This window comes from Strongylocentrotus purpuratus, unplaced genomic scaffold (genome assembly GCF_000002235.5).
Source record: "Strongylocentrotus purpuratus isolate Spur 01 unplaced genomic scaffold, Spur_5.0 spur5_scaffold_11, whole genome shotgun sequence".
Lineage (NCBI taxonomy): Eukaryota > Metazoa > Echinodermata > Echinoidea > Camarodonta > Strongylocentrotidae > Strongylocentrotus > Strongylocentrotus purpuratus.
The window spans coordinates 5,649,554-5,663,330 of NW_022145596.1; the positions used below are offsets into that span (position 1 = coordinate 5,649,554).

At 35.1% G+C, this 13,777-nt stretch overlaps 1 protein-coding gene across 1 annotated transcript; it reads left to right on the forward strand.

The window, feature by feature from the left end:
* The first annotated feature begins 4,273 nt into the window (after nt 1–4,273).
* On the forward strand, nt 4,274–13,192 carry LOC115922353 (caseinolytic peptidase B protein homolog). Its single transcript, XM_030981253.1, has 9 exons — nt 4,274–4,621; nt 5,568–5,673; nt 6,180–6,257; nt 8,636–8,895; nt 9,066–9,231; nt 9,577–9,752; nt 10,316–10,420; nt 12,356–12,565; nt 13,169–13,192. Exons 1-9 carry the CDS (start codon nt 4,274–4,276, stop codon nt 13,190–13,192), a joined length of 1,473 nt encoding a protein of 490 aa, XP_030837113.1.
* The last annotated feature ends 585 nt before the right edge of the window (nt 13,193–13,777 follow it).

Below are 13,777 nucleotides of genomic sequence, written 5' to 3' on the forward strand. Positions count from 1 at the left end.
GAGAAAATAGCTGTGACGGTGATCCAAGTAATTTCTATCGCCATATTTTATTGGCATTGCAAAAATATTTGGAATTCAAGGTTAATATTTGGTGTAAATATGATCTATGGATATATAATTTAAAAAATGCAACAAAAAAAATGAACAGTTTGACTTTCCTAATTTGTATAATGAGTGCGCGAATATATAATTAGCTGAAATGACCTAATTTGCATATTTGATGAATATTCATGATTTTTTTTAAATTTTAAAGAAATATATTTCCATACTTGTCTGATATACATGGGTTTCACTGATGTATCATATTCGGTTTTTATTTGATTACATATGCGCATATTAATTAGGCGGACTTAGTTATTTTCACAACTTTTTCATATCTGCAGATTCGCAAAAATGGCAAAAATTACTTACTTTGTTGGCTTCTGTTTTCAAAACGGTAATAGATATATGAATTTCCTTTTTTGTATTTTTTACCACAAAGATAATATTTTAGGGTCTGATAATTTAATTCATTATTTGTGTCGAAGAAAGTGATGAATTAAGTTGTCAACTTTGTCGAATTTTGCCATTTTTGCCAATTTGGCCATTTCTGGCAGGTTTTTCGGCAATTTTGCGATTTAAAAAAAAATGGTATAAAATCCAACGCATTGATCGATTTCAATTCTGTTTTTTGTTTTTTGAAGCTTTCATAAAGCTTGATCATTTGCAATCATCAAATAACATGTGTTTGTTGTAATTATTTTTGGTGTGCTATACCTACTATACTTTTCCCCATAATCATGAACTCTGTGTGATACATATCATCTTTAGCGTTTCTGTCAATAACAAAGTAACATCGATATAATTTCTGTAAAGAAAATATAAGATAACATAGGATGAAAGGTTTATTTCCAAGAAACCCTGCCACAAGTGCGTACAAGACCCGAACAAGAAAATATACGCCATTTCTTTCTTAAAATCACGGCCTGTGTACGGAGCATCGATGGTCTTGTTATTGGTGTCGTACATGCACATTTTATGTCGTATTCTCAAGAACATGTAAAACAATTTTTTTAAATGAAGCCTTTTTTCTCTCGGAAAGGAAAGCAATTGGATCACGTATATTTGCAAAATCTGAACAAATCTGCAAAGTGGTCTCTTGGCACCTGCATTGAATAGTATATTTCATTGTTAGAAATTTTCAATGTTAAACGAATTCTTTTTTTCCAATTTTATTCTTCTATCTAATTCATCTTATATCGGGTAGCTACCATGTGTTTGTTTGTGTGTGTGTGGGTGGAGAGGGTGTATTTGTGTATGTGTAAGTATAAATGACGTAGCTACGGGGTTCGGGGATAGGTGAACTTCCCCAATCTCATGGCCCCAAAATACCTGCCAAAACTGCTTACTTGCGTATAGGTTTCCTTAATTCTCTATTTATAATATTATTGATTAATATTCTCATAAATAAATAATTTCCATTTATTTGGCATTATACAAGAATTCAAAAATCTTAAATACAGAATACATAATATGCCCAGGACCTCTCAGAAGCAACTTGTGCTTGTTAATGAGGCGCCTATCAAGGTTAACATAATATTAAATTAAATCACAAAAGAAATAAAACATACAAGGTATATAATATGTAAATTTAGGAAGAAAAAACGACCATTAACTACAACAGGTATCAATCACGTATATACACACACACACACACCCCAAAACACATATAATCACACAAGAGCAATACCAACAAATGGAAGAGGTGAAAATGAGAAAGAGAAAAAATGGGAAGAGGTGTGAAAATAGCGTTGGGTATTGTGTTACAGAAAAGAAAACAAGGTTGACATCACAGACACTGAATATAATAATACATTTTTCTCACAGCGTATGAAATATTCTAAATCAATATGTACGAATATGTGTAAAGCTCTGTTTACGCTCTAGTTCTACTTGGCGGGATGCCATACTATGTTCGTCCAGTGCATAAATATAGGAATATACTGCAAACTCCTGGATAAGTATTTCTGGTGATAGTTTCAAACAATAACGTGAGTATCTAGGGTCGACATAAAGTTCAAATACAGTATTTTCAATGAGGATGTGTTTTATGTAATAGTTGTTAAAGTTTAATCAAAGCACATTAGAGCCTACGCGATCTACTTGCATAAATATATATAAATCCAATGTATTGATCAGTACGGTAATAACAACAGGTAGATGTTACATGTAGCCTGAAAAGCTCACATCATCCTGCTAATACCCTATTTTTTCGTTAAATTATCGAAAATGGTTTGGGGTGATCAGATTTGCGTCATCGATGTATCATATATCAGAGAAGAAAAAGAAAGGAAGATAAAATATAAAAGTTATACTGGAAAAGAGGCACACAGAGAGTATGTATGTATGTCCGTTTTACATTAAAATGCAACATCTCCCAATCTATAGAGGCAATGACGCTATTCACTCTCGGCCTGGTCAATCTGCTCACTCAAATTTGGATACATTTAGTACAGAGTTTTTCAACCGGGGTGTCGCAAGACATCTCTAAGATTGCCACAAAAGATATTAGGTTATATCCAATAATATAGATAGAATATCGTCGATTTCATGAAACTGAAGGTTAGAAACTGCGAGAGTAAGTATTTTCACGGGGAAAGAGCATTTTGAAGATAACAAAGAGTATTTCTTCCTCGTTCGTTCGCAACATTTAGAAACAGGATGATTTTACTGGTAGCCAAGTACATGCATATCTCCGTAAGTGGGCAACGAGGTGCCCGAAAATCCTTTTACTGTCAGGGAGGTACCCGAATATCTCGCATCTTTTTACGACGCTCATTCGCTTTACTGAGTTTACTCACTTGCGATTTTGGGGCTATCAGATGGCCGAATAGCCTCATATTCGTGTATAGAGGTAACCGAATATATATGAGGTTATATATTCATGGATATTCCTCTGCGAGGTGCCCGGATACATTATTGTATGCCTTATGTTAATGCGTTGATAACAACAAATTGTTTACCATAATAATGTCAGTTTTGTTGGCTCACTCGCTTCACTCACTCGCAAAATTTAGAACAAATATACCCGTACGTGTGTACCTGGGCAAAGACGAGCACCAGAGTGATGCAAAGTGAATCTTGTGTGATGAATTCGGGATTTGGTGACGCGAAGTTTATAATTCCTTAAACAAAAGGGTGCCGTGACTGAAAAATAGTTGACAGAGACTGATCTAGTAAACTAAAGACTGTTGCCCCCTAACATGAGTGAGCCCACGCTACGGAACTGGTATAGGTGTTGTACGCAATAAAACAAATCATAGTTTAAAGGTGAACCAATTTATTAGCTGTGCTTAATGGGCCCCCTTGTCTACTCTAACTCTGTAAAATATATTAAATACATTGTTAATGTTTGAATGTATAAGAGAAAATAAATGAACCTTGAAACAATGATGTTAATAATTTCTGCTGTAATGCTTGTCTAAGGGAAGACTGAATGTCGTTGATATAACCAAGGGTTTTCTTTTGGAGGCGGGTTGGGGGAGTTCTATTTGCTCTTCCTTACCCCCAGTACATCCCACCATCTTGTGTGTTGGTCTTGGTACATCTAATCATGAATATCGACATGTACCATTGGTATAATTTATCTATATTCTATCACCTTGTATAGGCATATTATTTGTATAAATCTATTTGACCATCTTTTCCATGAAAAGTGAAAGGTCCGCATAGACTGGGAATGGCCGAAGCAGAGTGGACCTGCCAACATTGCACTTACGTCAATTTAACCGAATGGTCCAAATGCATAGCCTGCAATTCGGATCGGATAGAGTTTAGACTTGTATCAGCTCTACAAGAAGATGAGGTGGGTATTTCAGGGCAACATTCCGAGAGGGGCCGGGGTGGGAGACACATCTCTTGGTAATTTCCGCAAGGATCATCCCCTAAACATCGACAATTAATAATGATAATAACAATACTCATTTTAAATATAGCGCTCAATCACTAAGCGCTTCCAAACTTGGAGTTTCTTAACATTGTAATCATGACAACAACAAAAGAGAAACGCCCATGCTTCATAACAAGAACAAGTAAAAATCCGTTTTCGATATCTCACTTATATGCCATGATTTGCGAACCACCATTTCAGTTTTGTTGTTGACATCTTCAGCAACGACCCAACGAGTTTAATCTACAGTTCTACACCCGCATTCATAAGTATGGTATATTTTTCTGTCATTTTCATTAATGTCAGTGGTCGTGCTCAAGATGTACTTACAACAGCAGCATCTATATGTCACACTGTCCAGTCTGCCTCACGCCAAATAACCCACAAGCACCAAGTATTGATTACACTGAAGATGATGATGAAGATGCTGATGAAGATGAGCCGATCGGCGCTACTGAATCGGACGCAGTCGTTGATGACTGGGTTTGTCGCTCTTGTTTCAACTCGAATCCTGGGACGTCGTTGAACTGTCTTCATTGTGATGAGCATCGATATGTTGATGTACGGTCTCCTCCTTCTCGTGCATTTAGCGATCACGTGGATGATGTGGCCTGTGGGGCGTATGGACACGAACAACAGTTGATGTCAACTGGTGGTGATCTTGATGACCCACATACGCAACTTCTTGCAAGTGTAAGTATCGACTTTGTTGATGACGTAATGCCTGTTGCACACGAGGCGTTATTTTCTCTGCACCATTCAATGATATTCATGTAAATGCATAGATGATTATACAGATGACAGGCGCAGTCTCTCGGACACTTGGGACTTTTAGATTCGCACGAAAACAATGGGGATTGCTACGATCGACGTCCTTTTAATGCACTGCCTTGAATGGACGTCACACGTATCAGTCCACGCAAATCTAAAAGTCCCTATTGACACATGTCCTTGACGCAGGGTTGTGTCTGACACGGCCGGTTGTATCAACTACTCAGAAGATCAAGATACTAATCTTGATCTAAGGAGACACGAACGAACGAACGGGGGTTGAGAAACATAGCATTCACAGTATACATGCGGGAAATCATTAAATATGCTCAGACCAATGATTAGTTATTTTAAACATTGTATTTGTATAGATCATACCTGTATGAATACCTACCTCAGTCAAACCGCGAAACCGAACGCACACCGGCTCCAAAAATTATTGCAATTCTTTGTCCGGTCTGGTGTCGGTCTCGTGTCGGTCTCGTTGGCTTGACTGAGGTATCGCTATGACATTTTTTCTCCTTTTTTGACACTCCGAGAAACATTTTTTTAAAATATGAAAACATAAATGATTTTCATGATTATCATTGGGGAAACGAGATTAAAGTACATGTAGCATGTTCCATTGTAACAAAATTATGACGTACGGTAAACTGGATAATAACGTATAGAACATACTGGAAAGGGATTTTAAGGATTGCGTTTTATATATTATGTGAGTATCCCTGAGTGACATATTTTGGACGCTAAGATCGCAGAAAAAATCCAACCGTGAAAATGTCATCGTCTATTTGGGGCCATTCTGCTCTCAACAGACGAAATGCTCGTCCATGTTTTGTTTTTTTTTGTTTTTTTGTCTTTTGTACAGTTTGAAACAATGGAACTCGCCATACACAGGGAACCAAATTATCTTGAAAAACATCTACAGGAGAACATTGTTGGTCAAGAACATGCAGTCTCATTGGTAGCTCAAAGTGAGTTTGATTCCGTTCTGATTAGATTTTGTTTATTTATATAAGGTCTGAATAAACGAAATATACATGCCTGGATCGTAGTAAGCTTAATCCAAAACTTTAATCTGAATTTGACTTTTAATAATAATCATGATAATAAATCCTATAATATTTCACCATTTCCTCGGTAGTTATGCGAAGACCAATTTCAATATTAATAAAAGTAACGGGATAATATCAAGCAGATTTCATAAAAGATGATTTTTTGTGTGTGTATTACCTAGTACTCTTCTATGGATCGTTGAATATTGCATCGATAAAAAGGTCATAGAATAGTTTTACTAGTTCAGCCAGGAGTGGGAATTAAATTAAATTCTATATGTAAATTTCGGTCTAACTTCGGTATTTCCCCCAATTCTTTTATCATGTATATGTCTTTTTTATTCTGTCTCCCCCCCTCTCTCTCTCTCTCTCTGTCTCTCTCTCTCTCTTCTCTTTCCATTTTCTTTCTATTTTCTCAATCCCAGCCATCAGACGAAAGGAATTAGGTTGGCAAAGCTCAGAAAAACCGTTGGTATTCCTATTTTTGGGTTCATCGGGCATTGGTATGTCAATTGATCTATCACGCTGTGACCTTATATATATATATATATACTATAACCATCAATAACGGATCAACATTAGATTGCAAACTTTATTCAACCCATTTCTAATATTGCACTTAGGTGATTATATTTCTCAAATAGAGTTGATGAGCAGACTTTAGGGCAAAGTGCAAACACCACTCGACTTTCAGTTTAAGAACAAACGATGGTTGGTTGATGTTAAAACAAGGGTGATCAAAAATTAATTTCAATATCCTCCAGTGTTTAAGAATAGATGTTGTATGTGTGTACGTGTGTATGCGTGTGTGTGTGTGTGTGTGTGGAATGAGCTTTAATCTTGCTTATTTATTTATTCTATTTGTATTTGTATTTTTAGATTAAAAACTGCTTTCCACAATGTCTAAATTAACTAAATATAAATATTGAAATTCTATTATTTTTAAAGATCTCTATACATGTACCAATAATTTTAAGGCGGACTAACTACGAATAATATATCAATAATGAAGGTGAATTCAAAGTTTTTCTTCGAAGAAAGAAAAGTAAAACGAAATCCAAAACCAAAGGAAAAACAATATAAAAAACAACAACAACAAAGAAATGGACTAAAAACCTAACCATACTGTTTAGAACTAACATCATTACAAAAAAATGAGTGATGTGGAAGGGAAAAATGACTTGATTAAATATTACAATAGTAGCAATATATTTCAGGATTTGATCGTAATCAACAGTTGTCTTTGATATATATATATATATCAACTACTAAATTAGTAAGGCTGTTTTATTTCATTCACTTCATTTATTTATCTATTTATCTACCTACCTCAGCCCGCGGACTGGTCTTCCTTCCATAGGGCCGTGTATATACATGAAACATACAATATCAAAATAACATATATACAATTTATAATACAACATAATAATGATAAAGTAAATATTTACAAAACAAATACAGCATACAATAAAAATACATATGAAATATTTAAAGGGGGATGGGGACTTCTCATCAGTGGCTCTTGATTCCATATACCTCAAGTTCAAGTTCAATTTATTTCACATCCAATAAAAACATCATTATAACATTCAAAATACAATTATACAAAATGCAATATATATAAAATATAATAAGAACAAATAAAACAACAACAGTAACACTAAAAATGATTAATGGGTGGAGTAGGGATGTGAGGGACCAGAAAAGGCCATTGACCTATCTAGGCTGGTCCCCTTTTTCTACAACCCCAAAAGTAAAATCTTCAGTAATTAAAAGCAAAATATTGACAATATAGACATTACATTAACTAAGACATATAAACACACATACAAGGACAGGCAGAATTAATAAAAGCTAAAAAAGTATATTGTAACTTGATATTTGTTTTTGTTTAAAATTACGCTTAAAACTAGACAATGCTGGGCATGCTTTGAGAGAATCTGGTAAGTTATTCCAAATAATGGATCCTTTATATTTTATTACTGTTCTTGACAAATTATAGCGAAATGAAGGAACATAAAGTTTGTGTATATTTCTAGTACTATATTGATTTATATCTCTATTAAAAATAAAATAATTATTAAAACAATCAGGTAAAGTAGTTATATTGTACATGTAAGAGAACATAAAAGCTCCAATACTTATATAATATAGATCATAAAGTTTTAAAAACTTCAACTTAAAAAACAATGTACCTGTATGTGCTCTATAATATGAGTTTGTTATAACCCTGACGGCTCTTTTTTGTAATAAAAATAGCTTTTGAAGCAGATACGAAGCGCAGCTGCCCCATACAATAATACAATAATTAAAATAAGGCAAAATCATAGAGTTATACAATTGTACAAGTATTCGTAATGGTAAAATATCTTTGAGTCTATTTAAAACACCAATAACCTTTGACAGCTTGTTAGAAATATAATAAATGTGGTCCTTCCACGTTAAGTTTTCATCAATAATGACGCCTAATAAAGTAACTTGGTGTACTTGCTTAATTTCTTTACTATTTATACAAATCTTGATAGCAGCTTCGTTTACATATTTATTTCTTGTTTTAAAAATTACATAGTTTGTTTTTTCAAAATTAATCAACAATTTATTGACAAGGAACCACTTGTGTATTTTAACTATTTCAGAATTCAATATTGAGATTGCGTTTAAAATTCATAATATATAACTCACGTTTAAGTTCTTGTGAAATAGAGTTCCAGCGCTTCGCACCGAAATAGCGGAAACTCTCTTCTTAAAACATGTTTTTAATTTCGGTAGTAAGAAATTATTAATTGAATTTCTCATATTATAATTCCATTTTTTAGTTCAAATTTTAGTTCCACTCTCTATATTACTGTTTCAATTTCTAATAATTTTCCCTTGTTCCCAGGGAAAACTGAGATGGCCAAAGCGGTTTCGACTCACTTGAAACTAAAAGAGACAGCTTTCATCAGAATCGACATGTCCGAATATCAAAATAGGCATGAAGTTAGCAAGTTTATCGGGGCTCCTCCTGGTTACTGTAATCATGATGCCGGTGGTCAACTCACAGAGAAACTAAAGAAGACTCCGAAGGCTGTTGTTCTGTTTGATGAAGTTGAAAAAGCCCACAGTGATGTTCTGACCATCATGTTGCAGCTTTTTGATGAGGTATCTAGTTGCTTTTCTTTCCGATCGGTTGAGATATATTACGTGGCATTACCTTGTCAGTCTTTTCCATATTTTATTGTACATTATATTCAATTTTCATTTATATTCTGTTGGGCAACACCTCATACTTAGAAATAGAGACGTGATGTTTTCCCCATTTTTCTCCAAAGGGAAGACTGACAGACGGAAAGGGGGAGACTGTTATGTGCAACGAGGCGTTATTCTTCATGACATCAAACCTGGGAAGTGATGCTATCACAGACTTCTGGAAGAAAGAAAAGAAGCGATCAGGTTTGTATCGATGTCGGACACATACTTTCAGTTATGTTAGTAAAAGTATTTTCGTATTCGGTCACTCCTGTCTACTGGGGCCAACCATTGCAAACAGAGAAAGTGGCCACTGTAGACAAGTAGCCTTTCTCGTGGGAGACAAATTACACGGTCACTATAGACAGTTGGCCTTTAAAGAGAGGTGGCCATCCGTATGTTTGTATGTATGTATCATTATAGCGATCCGATCAAAAGCATCACCATTTTTTAATTCTTCTTACATTGATAGTCGTCATAATATTTATTCAATACCAAAAGGAGGAATCGTGTTTTGAATATGAATAATTATCTGAATCTTGAATCTGAACGAAACAATATCTCCCGATGACTTATGATTATTTTAATAAATAGGACAAGTGAAAATTCCCGACAACTTCAAGCAAAACGTCATCCAGCCTATCCTCAAAAGGCACTTTAAGAGAGATGAGTTCCTAGGCAGAATCAACGAGACTGTCTTCTTCCTACCATTCACCGAGGATGACCTTGTTCAACTCGTTACTAGAGAGATGGATAAATGGTCAAAAATCGTGAGTTAACAACTAAATCACTAGATCACACTTAGCTACTACATTAATTTTTCACTCTAAGCCATATAATTGCATAAGGAATTTTAATTCCATAGTTGTCCCTGAATAAATACAATAACATTGTCAGTTAGTAGTAGTAGTAGTACCATCAGCGGAGGTAATATTAGTAGTAGCAGTAGTAATATTAGTAGTAGTAGTAGTGGTAGTAGTAGTAGTAGTAGTAGTAATAGTAAATGTGGTGGTAGTAGCAGAAGTAGCAGCAGTAGCAGCAGCAACAGTAGTACTAGTAATAATAATAATAGAAGTATAGTGGCATCATTACAAGCAGCAGTAGTAGTATAGGTAGTAGTAGTAGTAGTAGTAGTAGTAGTAGTAGTAATAGAAGTATAGTGGCAGTAGTACAAGTAGTAATAATAATAGTAGTAGTAGCAGTTGTACTATCATCAGAAGTAGTAATATAAATAGTAGTAGTAGTAGTAGTAGGAGTAGGAAGAGTAGGAGTAGCACCAGCAGTTATAAAGTTCATTATCAGCAGATCTTATGTTTGTTTTCTCCATTTGCAGGCAAGAAGCAGACATAAAATAAAATTGTCATGGGACGATTCTGTCTTGAAAGTACTGGCCGCTGGCTACAACGTAGATTATGGGGCTCGTTCGATCATACATGAGGTAATAACCCTTCATATGCGAGGATGAGGAAATTAAAGATGAAGTGAACAGAATGATCAGATGTGGGCATGTGTGTGTGTGCGCGCGCGTGTGTGTGTGTGTGTGCGCGCGTGCGTGAGTGTGCGTGTGTGCGTGTGTGTGCGTGTGTGTGTGTGTGTGTGTGGGGGTGCGTGCGTGTGTGTGTGTGTGTGATGATGAACTGAACAGAGTAGTAAAGGTAGCAATTTTGATTTATTTCTCCAAATCTATAATACAAACCATAACATACAATTGAATAAAATAAACGTGTTCAATATTGATTGCTTTTACATGAACATAATTAAACAAAAACTTATTTGCAGTATATATAACTTAGCAAAAAGGTAAACGTATAAGTACCTAAACATATATGTCAATTGTAAATGTTATTCACTTATATTAAAAAAATAAAAAGATCTGGAGGTAATTTTTACTGGAACAATGCCTGCTCCTCCCTGCCCTCTCCCTCACATAAACACCCCACCCACCCACCTACACACATGTGTGTGGGTGGTTGGGTGGGGTTGTTTGTGTGAGGGAGGGGGCAGGGAAGGGGCAGGTAGGAGCAGGCATTGTTCCAGTAAAAATTACCTCCATATTTGTTTAATTTTTTGTTTTATATAAGTGAATAACATTTACAATTGACATATATATATTATGTTTAGGTTTTTATACGTTTTCTTTGTTGCTAAGTTATATATATACTGCAAATAAGTTTTTGTTTAATTATTTTTATGTAAAAGCAATCAATATTGAACACGTTTATTTCATTTAATTGTATGTTACAGTATAGTATTAATGACTGCTTTGAGAGAAATAGTTGTTTTTATACGCTCAAGGGAAGGTTAGAATGGTGCTATTGCCCGAGGCGTGCCGAGGGCAATAGCCCAATTGTAACCGAGAGCGTATAAAAACAACTATTTCTCGAATATTAAAGCAGTCATTAATACTTTTATATGCCGAAAACAAAAGAGTCAACTAATGACACCACCTTGGCCTTTCTCTAGTTTATCTGCACAGTTGTTTTTTATGAGTGTATCTTTGAGAGTAGACTAGAGCTAGATTCTAGTCTAAGCAAGATATTTTTACAATTTCGGGGGTGGGCCGGCCCTGTGGGTAATATGGAGAAGAACCTGCGCTTTCATATGACACCTCACTTATTGAGTATCACCTTCAGGATCGATCACAACAGATAAAGGATTTAATCTCGAATTGAAAAAAAAAAAGACTTTTTTTGCATGATCGCGCAATGCACGTACACTGCATAGCGACTGCATTGCGTGCAAACTCTATGAGAAGAATTTTAACACACAACATCGGGTGCACGATCAGACACCCTGACAACTAGATCTATTTTCGTCTAGAGTCTAAGTCTATGCTTTTTCAGCAACTAAACAAACATGTTTATGGATAATTTCACGTACCCTTTTTGTTGTTCTTGCTGTCAGCGAGTCTTGCATTTGATAAGTTGAAATCTTTGGAGAGTTTCTTGAGCCATTTTTGTCTTGTTTGGAATTGTCTTGTCTTGTATGAAAATACCGACCAATTCTTCGCACACGTACGGTATCCTCAATCGCTCAAACCATTTTTTAACATGTAAACCTATGGGGTAACCATGGAGACTGAACTATTTTCCCGGTAACCATGGTTACTGGGATTTTAGAACTGTTTTAACCATGGTTACTGGGAATTTTACAGAAATAGTTAAAGTTTATGAATGCAATTTCGACCAATCAGATAGCTGGATTTCTTAAGTGAGGTATATAATTTGTATTATACATTTGGAGAAATAAAACAAAATTGCTTAGTAAAAAAAAAAGTGTGTGAGAGAGAGAGAGAGAGAAAGAGAGAGACAGAGAGAGAGAAGTTAAAGTATTGGATGAGAATTCAACATTCTGTACTATGTTGTTTTTACAGGTTGATCGGAGAATCGCCACCAACTTGGCAGAATTGCATGAAGAATATGTAGATATCGTGAAAGGCATTCATATATCTGTGGTTCAGGCCAGGAATGCCGGCCGTCCATCGCAGAGAACGTCATCGAGATTGAGCACGAGGACGGCGACGAGCGCGAGCCCAGATCATGAGGGGGAGAGCGCCACCTCGCGAACGGATATGAAGATGGAGGTACTAGATCGCCGTGATTGTGTTAGGACGGAAATGTACATATGAAAAAAATTTGTAAAAGAAACATTCGAAAGGAAAATATCGGAGAGTTTATTGTACTATTAGACACTATTTTTGTAGAAGATTTCATCCGTAGGCCTAAATCGAGGGTCAATTCTAAAAGTATATATCTCCATAATAGTTGCAGATACATATATATATAAATTTATCAATTGTATCGATATGTACGTGTCAGATTTAGCATATTATACAAACGTTCTTTCTTCATTCTTCATCATTTAATTATCAGTATTGATTCAAATTAATAATTGAGCCATGTACTGTCACTTTCGATGAATAAAAAAATGCCATTGGAAACTTTCCATATAGCTTATAAAGAGAGGAAGCCCTGAGAGAAAATGATGAATAAAAAAAACTCATGTTATGATTAGGTTTTCTTCAATCAAAGGGAGAGGAAAATGTACGTTTATCTATGCAATAATTATGAATTGACATCGTTTTATTTCATTGACTCTAAATTCAAAGGTATAGGGTTTCGAATCCCAGCCCGCCACTAACGTCCATTTGCAAGACATCAATCCACATTTGTGATTCTTCATCCAGGTGGGTGTTTCACATAGATTCTAAGTCAAACTTAACTCTAAGTTGGACTTAAATAGTGTGGAGAGCCATTTGTAGCCTTACAATGAGATATATTCAAAAGAAAATTTCAAGTATTTTAGACTATTCCACATCAAGAACATGAAATCTCCCATGATAATAGAAAATATAAATGATATGAATCAACATTTAATGCCTTTTAAAATAACTTTTACAAAACATTTTCAAGGATGCTAATGGCTTTTCATAATTGTTAAGTCCAACTTAGGATCTTTGTGAAACACCCCCTGGTGTAAATGGTACCCGGCAATTGCTGGGGTAATGATAATTACAGGGGAGGCAGGGAGTGCAGTATTAATACTGATGTGGCTACCCTGAATGAATAAGACCTAATGATTCATTTTTAATTGTTTTATTATCTATTCCTTGTCACTGTTTACAGAGCATTGTAGGCTCGAAGGCTGTATTTAGTTTTACTATGTGCTTTCCATTCATAATCATGTATACATTTACTTTTTTCCAGTCAGTTCATTATTTCCTTTCTCATTCTTTATAAAATTATAAAGTGTATAGGCATATTTCATTTATTAGTCTTTTTGTTTTCTCTTCAAA

Bases quoted from the DNA above. Each gene is read 5' to 3' on its own strand.
- LOC115922353 (XM_030981253.1), top strand. From the start codon at position 4,274: ATGTCACACTGTCCAGTCTGCCTCACGCCAAATAACCCACAAGCACCA. The intron at 4,622-5,567 runs GTAAGTATCGAC...TCTTTTGTACAG, and splicing joins ATACGCAACTTCTTGCAAGT to TTTGAAACAATGGAACTCGC. The intron at 6,258-8,635 runs GTATGTCAATTG...CCTTGTTCCCAG, and splicing joins TTTGGGTTCATCGGGCATTG to GGAAAACTGAGATGGCCAAA.